Source organism: Scleropages formosus, chromosome 12 (assembly GCF_900964775.1).
Source record: "Scleropages formosus chromosome 12, fSclFor1.1, whole genome shotgun sequence".
NCBI classification, from domain to species: Eukaryota; Metazoa; Chordata; class Actinopteri; order Osteoglossiformes; family Osteoglossidae; genus Scleropages; species Scleropages formosus.
This window is the reverse complement of record NC_041817.1, coordinates 20,990,928-21,001,800: the sequence shown is the minus strand read 5'-3', so window position 1 is coordinate 21,001,800 and position 10,873 is coordinate 20,990,928. Positions and strand designations below refer to the sequence as shown.

The 10,873-nt window shown below is 43.8% G+C and overlaps 2 protein-coding genes across 2 annotated transcripts in view; both read left to right on the top strand.

The window, feature by feature from the left end:
* The first annotated feature begins 260 nt into the window (after window positions 1-260).
* On the top strand, window positions 261-6,954 carry gemin8 (gem (nuclear organelle) associated protein 8). The gene is made up of 4 exons (XM_018741545.2): window positions 261-331; window positions 948-976; window positions 1,218-1,611; window positions 4,788-6,954. The coding sequence occupies exons 2-4, from the start codon at window positions 974-976 to the stop codon at window positions 5,042-5,044; spliced, it is 654 nt and encodes a 217-aa protein (XP_018597061.2). The 5' UTR covers window positions 261-331; window positions 948-973; the 3' UTR covers window positions 5,045-6,954.
* A 3,597-nt stretch (window positions 6,955-10,551) lies between these two features.
* LOC108929801 (neuronal membrane glycoprotein M6-b-like) overlaps window positions 10,552-10,873 on the top strand; it is a 43,166-nt gene continuing 42,844 nt past the window's right edge. Inside the window, exon 1 of the mRNA XM_029256786.1 lies at window positions 10,552-10,640. Coding sequence (XP_029112619.1) covers window positions 10,637-10,640 — 4 coding nt within the window. The 5' untranslated portion in view covers window positions 10,552-10,636. The remainder of the gene's footprint in view (window positions 10,641-10,873) is intronic.

Here is a 10,873-nt window from a genome sequence, read left to right as displayed (position 1 = left end):
AGTGGCAAAAATAAAGTAAAAATTTCTTTCCGTACTGTCGGATCGATTATTGTCAGTTATTTTATTTTTTTCAGTTACGAGTCAGTTCACAGACATGTGGAATGAGGTGTAATATTGGACGCTTCAACTTTTTCGTTTTATATTTTTTCCTTGTTTCCTCGGAAAGCTGAAGCACTTCTGTCATATTTTCTAAAAACTTCCACCAGGCGGCAGTATGATGACAGGAAGTGACGAAATATGAACCGGAAGCGAAAGTTTCTCCTCTTCTTGCGGGAGCCGGAGTTTAAACGGTGAATGGTGTGCGCGTCGGTGCTGTTATAGTTACACAGAGGTGCGTTTTGTTCGCTCGTTTCATCACTCCGCGTCTGTGCCGCGCTTGTTTTCGTAACTTTGTTCGTTGTCAGTTTTTTCTGAGGGATTTGCCGCGACCGGCTTCTGTTTTGTTGTATGTAAATTAAATTAATAACACCCGCCACCGCACCTGACTGACAGACCTGAGCACACTGTGTGAACTCCACGTGAATTCATACCCACTGTGCTCTGCCATGACATGTTGGGAATTGATTATTATTATTATTTTGGCGACTTTTTAATGCAATCCAAAGCCACGTACGTGTCGTTTTTGGGCAAATCATGATAAGTCCCGCGTGCTCAACGCTCAGGCAGTAGAGTTGGGGTGGGATTTAAACCTACAACCCTCAGGTTACAAACCCATCGTCCTTTAAACCCGTGACCCACCGTACTCTGTTCCCCCTGTAATGCAGACATGTTGATATTTGGACATGTCTCAGTGATACCACATATTCATGGGAACGAGACCCACAATACCTGTTGTTGTCGTCTGTTCTTAAATGTTTCATGTGTAAAGGGTTAAAGAAAGAAAGAGTTACAACAGTAAAGGGATTTTGCCATAACTCCATAACTTGTTCTTGTTTTTTTCCCTTCAGCTGTACTCTCAGTAATTCAGCTGGACATGGTAAGTTTTGCGCTGTCTTGAGATATTAGTGGTGTCCAGGTAGGTTTGCTCAACTTTGTATGTGACACAAACGTCTGTGTCGAACTCGCTTGCTGTGCCTTGATGTCCAAAGGACGATGATACCGGTTATGAGTCAGGGTGATTGAAGTCCTTCTGGCATCCCTGTCTTCTGAAAGTGAAGGTTCTGCTGGGTCAAAGTGACCTTTTACATGCTGATGTGTGACTTTGTTACCTCTTCCAGGATGACCATGGCAGCAGCATCTTCTCCTGGTTTGCCCACCCTGTATACTCCAGGTACTGGAATCATTACCACCAGGCTAAGCTCTGGCAGCAGAGGCATCGCCAGGCCTACAGGAAGGCCCTGGCGTCCATCTACGGCACCCCTGCTCAGTCACGGTATTCTGACTGGCACGGGGGCAAGAGAGCCTCTAGTCCACGGCCAGAGGGATGGAGGAGCCGAGCTCGCGCGGGACCCTTGCTTGCCTCTGTTCCCCAAGCGAATGGCGAGATGAGCTCGCCGGACTCTGAGGATGTGAGCTCGGACAGCGACATCGAGTATGATGTCAGCAATATGGAAATCACGGACGAGCTGCGTCAGTACTTCGCCCAGACGGAGCGGCACCGGGAAGAGCTGAGTGAGTGAACCTAATCTGGGACAGGGACCGAGCTGCACCTGGAGTTGGAACGCGAAAGGTTGTGCTGTCTTGCTGAAGCTCAGGAATGACACAGTAGCTTAGATGTAACATTATTATTATTAGTATTGATAAACCTGGAATCAATTTAATTTTTCCTTTCATTTTCAAAAGAGTGGCATAGAATGCTATTAAAATATATATATAAATAAATAAATTTAAAAAAAAAAAACGGATCAGCTGCTAGTGTTGTGGTTAAGAGCTGCTGCCTTTGAACCGTTGCAGGTTCAAATCCCACCTAAAGCTGTAGTACCCCTGAGCAAGGTACTTACTCTAAATTGCTCAAGTAAAATTGCCCAATTGAATAAATAGTAATAATTGTAGATGTCTTAACACTCCAAGTTGCTTTGGAGAAAAGCGTTGGCTAAATGAATGAATAAATTCGAATTGCTATTTTTCTGTGTGTGTATGTGTGGTTGCCCTATGATGGACTGTTAGCCTGTCCAAGGATGTACCCTGCTCTGTGATTTTGGTATATTCTTCAGACCCCTGGAAACCTACAGTGGAGCAGTTATTGATAATGGATAATTTGATGTTTCTAGACAATCTCCCATTGTGGCTCTTGAAATATGTGCAGAAAGAAGAGTCTAAGATTAGTCTCTTGATATACAAATGCATTGACTCTCTTTTTATTGCTTTGAGGCACCTACCTAGACTGGAAAATTGATTAATTTTAGGGAGAGCAAGGACTATCCCAAAGCCTTTCAGGTCAAACAGGGACCTAAACCCAGGTGATTGATCCTCCATGTCGACATGCTGCCACTGCTCTTTTCAGCTTATAGTAGCATACATTAAGAAGCTCAAGTGTGTTCTAAGCTGCCAGGCCCAAGGCTGAGCTGCTCTACATCTGTTATAGAGACTTACTGCAATATTTCTTGAGGTTCTCATAAAATCGTTGAAGTTCCCAACTGACCCATAGGGGGCAGCATCTTCTTTCCCTTCCTCTTCTGTGTTGGAGCAATTTGTTCTCTCCTTCCAGACTGATAATGATGGATCTCGTGCTGGCTCTCATGTTCCCAGATGGTTATTATGAAATAATCATATCTTATCAGGTGCGGCTGTTTGTATTTCAGATTTTGTTGCCACTTTTTGACACTTCATATAAAGGGATGTGAATTTTTTTCTTTCCTTTACCAAGTAGGCCATCGTGTTTTGTGTCGCTCTGTGATTCGCCTTTGTGTCTGTTGCCTGGTGATGGGTGGTTGCTGCGAAGGGAAAGTTTCCACTTCTCCATTAGCATGCCCCCCCCCCCCCCACCGAGCCAGACGAACCACGAGCCTGGAAGAGACGCCTTTTTTCGGACATGCTGGAACTGCAGTGTGAAATGTCCCAAAGGTCAATCTCTGCGCCGTGTGAATGCACGTTCTGTGGATACTCACTAGTTCAATGGCGTCGATGAGGAATGACTGGCTTCTCTTCTCTGTGGGGTATCCAAGGTGTCCTTGTTTAATTGCAATTTGTTCAGACTCTTAATGTTTCTATTTTACATAATTTCACTATTTTGTATCTCTTCCATATTTTTCTGCTTGATAAGCTGTGTATGTCAGTATGTAAATTGCTTCTCCAGTTGAATTATCAAGGCATTCCAAGGGGTGCAGTGTGTGTGTATGTGTGTGTGTGGAAATTCTCCGCAGGCAGGGTATTGGTATTAAAAAAAAAAAAAAAAAATTAGAGGAACATGAGAGCCCCCCCCCCCCCATCTGCTCATAACTTTTCCAAGCATGTTAAGCAGGTTAACTTGTTTCGGTCCATCTTAGGTTAACTAGTAGATATGGATTGTTGGCTCGGTTCATACCCATGCAACCATGACCTCGTTCTTTCTTGGGGTTCAGCTTAATTGCCCTCGTTCTGCATTCAGCATGTGTCTGTGACCATTCTTGGGTTCTCCCCTCCCAAACACATAAGACCCAGCAATCCCACAGAAAGGCGTTGGCAACAGATGTGTGGAGAATCACACATCTCGGTACGACGATTGTTGCCGACAGCTTGGAGCCGTCCCCGTCCTACTGTACAGCTGCTCCTCTCATTCATTTCACTCCTCTTTCTTCGTTTCTGCTCTCAGTTGGTTCCCGCTGGTTCCTTCAGACACGATGCAAACCTGCTAGTAACCTGTCTGTGGTTGTCAGGGAGCGACCGGTCAACGTCTTCCCTGTTGGAGGTTGGAGAAAAGTGCGATTTGTGTAAAACTAATTCTGCTTGTGCTGTTTGTGCACATTCAGTGTGTGAAGCGATGTCCCATAGGCGTTTAGAGAAGACACAGCCAGTCAGATTAATGTAGTCTCAAGCAGCTGCAAAAACCAGAGAAAGGTCACAGTGAATGTGTTAAGAGGCCTTTCTAGAACCTTCTTTAATCCAGACATTATCCCAGTGAGAGGAGAGAGTATCCAAGCCTGGTGATATCAGCTTCATTCTTTTCCATGGCCATGCCAGCTTTGACCTGAAGTTTCTGCCGTGGGATTTATGAGGGTGTGTTTGGTGTGCAGTAACAACTGGAGCTCTCATGTAGTTTTTGCTATCTGACCAGGTGTGATTCCCCCCATCTAGCTGCAAGGAATGAGGGCTTTGAAGAGTCTGGTGCTGCTGTAGATGTCTCCTCAGGCACTTACAGTGGGGCTGTTCTCCATCCAGGGCCCAGAGCTGCAATAACATGTTAGAGCTCAGCATGGAACCAGAGCATTGGGTCTGGCCCCTGACAGTGACACTGCTGGCTGCTTTACAACACTGTTTGTTGTCAGTTTTCCCTATGGGCTTAAGTAGCATGACGATGGAAGAGCCTTCTCGTCCTCTGCAGAATTCGTGTTCTCAAAAAATGTATGGAATGTTGTTTTTCCTCCACTCTTTGCTCATCTTCTGTTGGAGGGGACATCTTCTCTCCTGCCATGTTCACCAGTGGAATCTTGTTTGTGTTACTCACTAATGCCAGAAACTGTGTTCCTACCTGCCAACTGTAATTTGGATAATGGTACAGAAATGTTTGATTCTTCTTTGTGGTCTTATGACACTTGTCTTCCTGTATTAAGCTGCCCCCATATCACAAACACCATGACCTGGTCCATCCTTGCAGGTGGCATGGCTTTCTACTGTATTGATAACGCACTTGTTTCTCTCGGTCACTGCAGAGCAACAGCAGCAGATGGACTCTGAGCATCAGAGTCCGTACATCTTGGCTGACCATGACCTCCACAGAGATTCCGAGCGCAGTGCGCAGCCCCCAGCCGAGAGGCCAGGTGAGCGTCGGCGAGCGGAGATGAAGATACTCTATGGGGAAGACGCCTCCAAGATCCTGGGCATGGAGACGGCCATGCAGCTGACCTTCGACCGGAACTGTGATCGGAAGCAGCCAAAGTACTGGCCAGTGATTCCTCTGAAACTGTAGGGCTGGCCGCACTTATGTTGGACTGGTTGTTCCGGAAACCTTCTCTCTGCTAAACTGGGCCACACCTTGAATTTGAGTTCATCAGCTGAAAGCTGCCAGTCTTTTAGCACTGCATGAACAAAGTTTGTAACTGCTTATCTGAACCTGAGAGCACAAGCTGGAGAACCTCACTGATGGGGCAGTATGGTGAGCAGTCCTGTCAGTGACCCCTCAGCACAAATCATGTCCTGTGCGCTTATAGCCAAACCTGCTGTCACACTTGTTATGTTTTTGTCCCAAATGCATCCTGCCTAAATTTAGTCAAGAAGTTGGAGTTTTGTCATCGTTGTGTACAAACCATGTTCTTGTAGGAAGTGGTTCTTTGGGCGTGGTCTGTAAATAAAGGTTCACTCATTGAAAATTGTTTAAATAATATGCACTTAGAGAAGAAAAAACAACCAGTAGAGTAAAGGGTATGGTATGGTTCTGGTAAATTTGGCTGTAGCAGGCAGACATGGCTGCTTTTCCAAATGAAGTGGGTTTAAAATAATGTGATTATGGCGACTTCCACAAGTAGGTCAAAGCTGTGGAAGTTACCGGGCTTTATCCTCCCTTCCATGTCGAAACTCACAGGGTGGAAGAAATGGTCTCCAATTATCCATCTGCTTCATCTTTTCCCTCTTTGGTATTAAAGTTTGTTTTTCAGCTTTGCGGTAAATACTCATGTTTTGTACTGCATTCCAGTAACAAAATGGATTCAGTTTTTCTGTTATAGTTTTTGTTTTATTTCAAGTCGTGCTGAACTGGAGCAGGCGAACATGGGATTGAATAAAAGGGTATATGGCACTCATTAATGGAACACATAGTCCAGAAATAATGCACTGCAGAGGCTGAAGAACAGATTTTAGAGATTGTAAGTGTTGCAAGCTGGGTTGCTGTTTTAAACTCGCTCACAAGTGAAGTACAGTTATTATGTGTAATGCGGAGTTTTTTTTTTTTTTTGCCCTCTTCCTATATTTGAAGGGACCTCTTTGTGCAACAACGATTGTCCACTCTGTGTTCATTCTCACACAGATCTTTCACTAAATGGGGTGAGAAAAGCCTCACTGGGTGCTGCTTTGTGATGATTTGCCATTTTTAACAGTTGTCATACTTCAGTGTGTCATAATACCATGGAAACTAGTATAGCAATACATCTCAATGAGTTCAGTTTTTATAAATTTAGTCACTGATTCCCGCATTTGACTTGCTAAATCTTGGCAACCAAGTAACGATGACAATTTTAACAAACTCTTGGTAAAGGAAGAGTTTGAAAGAGCCATGAAGCCCAGCTGGCAAACAGATCAAGGGAGTGATATATTCAACAGTAACACAATGCAAGTACCTCTTTTTGATCCTTTTAAGAACTGTTCTGGAACTTCTAGAAGAAAGGGGTTTCTGAGTAGAATGGAAGAGTATAAACAGCTTTGCTTTGCAGTTGCCCAAGTGAGTGGTCTGAGAGATGGATAGTAGGGCTGTTGTCCACCTACTTGCCACAGTAGCTTATCAAATTAGTTCTTAAAGGTGTGTTGAATGTACCGTAGATAGTACAGAAGGAATAAGCATTTGTTTCATGTTAATAAACAGGGATGAAAGGACTTTTGTATTCTGCGTGATGGAGAAGGATACCTACAGTTGTTTCCATTGTGTGTGGTGACTCGCTGGATTGTGCTGCTTGTCTTACACACCGGGAGAGCGGCAAGTTTGTCACTTCAGGGAGGCCAAGTGATCGTGGCTTTTTAATGCTGCTTTCGACTTTCGCTTGGAGCTCAAGAAAGGACTCCATTGTATATCCTGTGTTCTCGCGAAATACCTCTTTTCCTCGCAAAAAAAATCTTCTTCCTTTCTTTATGCTTGATTTTTATTAAATGAAATTTGTTGGACTTTATACAGCTCAGTGAGCCAATTTTTGTGTTGTTTTTACGCATTTATGTGTTTCAGGTCAGCAGAATTGAAAGCTGTAATGAGTGGTAGCGTTCCTCTTCATGGTTTCCTCTGGATCTTTGGATTAGCGAGGAACACCGAACAAGGAGTGTGATGCTAGTTTTTGGCTGCATTGGTCAGCCAGCATGGCTGAAACAGGTCGATCGTCCCGGCTTATTCGCATCTCCATGGAGATGCTAGACATCCGTCCAACTATGCCGCTGCCAACCAATGGGGCCACTCAGTAGTCATTCTGTTACTTTGCGCTGAACAAGTTTCGATTGTAGCCCCAAGTCGTTAAGATCCTCATTAAAAACCACACTCAACAAGTGCTCTTTATGCTCAAGTCCAGTGGAGCTGAAATTGAACTGCAGCTATCAACCGAGCCCCTAAGATTTATCTGGGAGCCAGAAGGGTGAGCGATTCTTCATACTCAGGGTGATGTCGAGATCATGAACCACTGGATTCAGTACGATAATTTTATACCAGACCTTATTTTACCTTCCAGGGGACCTTACAATGTGATGGTGGCTTTTAAAAGCATTTATTAGTGTATCTGTGCACTGTTGCACATGGATACTGTCATTCCTGGGACAGAAGGCTTTGTAGGGGTTAAGTAACTGTACTCAGTTAAGACAAGGTTGTCGGCTCTACTGTTGAACCCTTGAACAAGATACTTAACCTAAATGAGGGGATTTGAATAAAATGTAAAAGTTTAAGCTCCTTAGGTAAATAACACTTTCTGCTAAGCAACTCGATAAGGTAAATACTGAGGGTAGAATGCCTATGGTTAAATTGGCAGGTGTGATCTGATAGAAAGCTCCTGTCTCTGGACAGCAGCCCAAACCTCATCTCGCAACAGATTCCCTGCATGTGGACCCTGGCGGAGTGTGTCCTGCAGTCTGGCCAAGCAGGTCAACGAATGGGTACTTGATAAGGCTGCTGTGCTCTTCACGCACAACAGAAAAAACCGACTCCCTTGCAGCAAAGACAGATGCAAAACCTTAGGATGACGCATTCTCATCTTCAGGGAGCGATAATTGAGGTTTATAATATCCCTGTTCTACTTGATTTTATTCACTAACATTTAGAATAAAAAATCTCTTCTCAGCCTTTTGCCTCTTTTCTTACAACCTGTTCACTGTACTCATTCACAGTTTACTTCTACAGGTATATGGTCTGTTTTTCAATACCTAATGTTTTCCATGAATCATGCTGTAACATACCATAGATCAAATTAAACGGGATATTTTAACATGACCAGGTTAACTTTCCTGAAGTGTGTAATGGTAAAGTCTTTTGTGGGACTGAAACTAGTAAATTTCTCTCTGCAAGTCTGCTAGCTTACCTGCCAAATCAAATAAAATCCATATATTTTTACAGCAGCCCAAAATTACAATATTGTTAAAGATGAAATAATGGACTAATGCTCTTAAAATGTCAGTCCACTAAAAACAAAAATGTTCTAAGTAAAATTATGGTGTCTACATACAAATTTCTCATTACTGTTACATTTGTTCAAGTGGTTGTCAGACAAGCTTTAAAGGTTGGATCTTTCCATGATTCCTCATGAAGAATCACTGAAGAATTATGATTATGTACGTCACTTTGGGGAAAGGGGTCTGCTAAATGAATAAATATGAATGTAAATGTAAAAAGATTAAAGATGATGATGATCTGTTGACATTTTGTTTTAATACCTTAGAAATGTCATTGTTTTTTATGTATTCCCCAGAGCACTATGTACTGTAGGTAGCAGCATGCAGTTTGCCGTAACAAGATCTTGCTGAAAATCTTAAGGAAGTTAAAATGACTAATCGTTTATAAAGACATTAAAAGTCCTAAGACTTGCAAAATGTTTTACTAAATAGTCATGACCTCCAGGTGGTATGATGATGCAGTGAGTAGTGCTGCTGCCTGGGTGGTGCGAGAGAACATGGATTTGATCCCTGCTGTGTGGAGTTTGCATGTTCTCCCTGTGTCTGCGTGGGTTTCCTCCCACAGTCCAAAGACATGGAGGTTGACTGTTGATGCTGAATTGCCTGTAGCGTGTGTATGTGTGACTACTTTCCGATGGACTGCCAGTCCAGTCCATCAGAAAGTAGCCACACATACGCAAACTATAGGCAATCTCACTGGTCTTATGCCCGGTGCTTCCAGGATAGGCTCTGGTTTGCTGAAGCCCTGCTCAAGACAAGCAGTTAATGAAGCTGGGTGGATGGATGGATGGATGGATGGATGGATCAATCATGGCTGCCACTATTATGAGCAAAAATGCAAAGGATTTCTCATCACTGTGACAGACTACTTTCTCAAGTAGTTTGGTTTAAACTTCATGAGACTGACTTAATTGCTACTCAGAGTATACATATGTTTCAAATGCCATTTTTTTATAGAGCATGACGGCACTTTCCGGAAATATTTTGCATCAATCCTGTAACTGGCAGGTGTCATGAATTCTAGAAATAACGCTGCCTTTGAAATGGAAGAAAATGGTTCGAACATCCTGCAAGCATTGCTGCTTCAGCGAAATCCTCGGTGTGATCTTGTTAAACATAAAATATCATTACATGGTTTCCTGCAGTGCTGAGGATTTGCATCTGCTCAAGCTCAGTTAATTGAGGCATCCTGCATAACAGCATTTAATTCCAATTTGCACCCCTCACACACCAACACACTTCCTTCATACTGGGTTTACGTAACATCTCTAATGGCGAGCAGTCGGCGTCCTGCTTAGGGCCCTCGCCTTACGGTCTGAAGGCTCCTGGGTTCGAAAGCCCCTCCTGCTGTGGTACACCTTGATCATGGAACTTACCCTAAATTGCCCTGGTGAAAATAACCCTGCTGCATAAATGGATAGATCCTTGCAAATATGATTACCTCATATTGTAGGTGGCCTTGGATGAAGGCTTCCACAAAATAAGAATAATAGTCATAGTAGAAGAATAACATTGAGATGGACACATGGTGAAAGAAACTATTGATTTTCGCTTCTGAAAAACGTGAGATTCTTTGTGTTTTAACACTTAAATCACTAGGACATTATATTCATTTAAGCAGATGCTTTTGTCTAGAGCAACTTACAACTATCTACCCATGATTTATGCAGCTGGGTAATTTTTCACTGGGGTAATTCAGGGTAAATGCCTTGCTGAAGTACTACAGAGCCAGCTGTGAAGCTCGTACCTGTGACCAGTTGGGTCAAGGCAGCAGCTCCAACCACTACTACCTTATCTGTTATTATTATAATAACAAACCACTGAGTCTCTCATCTTTTAAAACAGAGGTAACCGTGCGATTCCACGTTTACTGCCTACTTTGCTCGAGTAAAGTTCATTTCGTAGAAATAACGTCAGGCTCCACCACGTCACACCAAGGCTTCGCATTCTCTACACTCGCAGGCGCACAAACGCTAGACGCCTCGAGGCGTCCGCGAGCGCCGCTTGCAGCCGCGCTAATCCCGGGCGGGGGACGTCACCGCCGCCCTCAACCAATAGCGGCGCGCCCTGTGACTCCGAGCCAATCAGGACGCGCCCACGGACCGTCCACGGCTCAGGCTGCAGCCCCGCACGCAGCATCCAACAGTCCCCGAACGGCCAAACTTCTTCAGCAGAGCGTCCGAAGTTGTGGATCTGTGCGGAGGGAAACACTATGGGTATGTAGATCCCGGAAAAGAGACCATCTGCGCCACTGTTTTTTTTTTTCTTTTAAAAAAAAAGATAAAAAAACTCGGAGAAACACCCTTCGGTGATGTGTGTGTGTAACAAACGAAAGTTTTTAGACACATGATGATGCTGCTTTACTTCGCAACAACTGCTGCTGCAATAACAAATTCTGATGCTGATGATCAGTGGGTTTGGAGTCAAGCTGTAGATGTTTACAGAACCT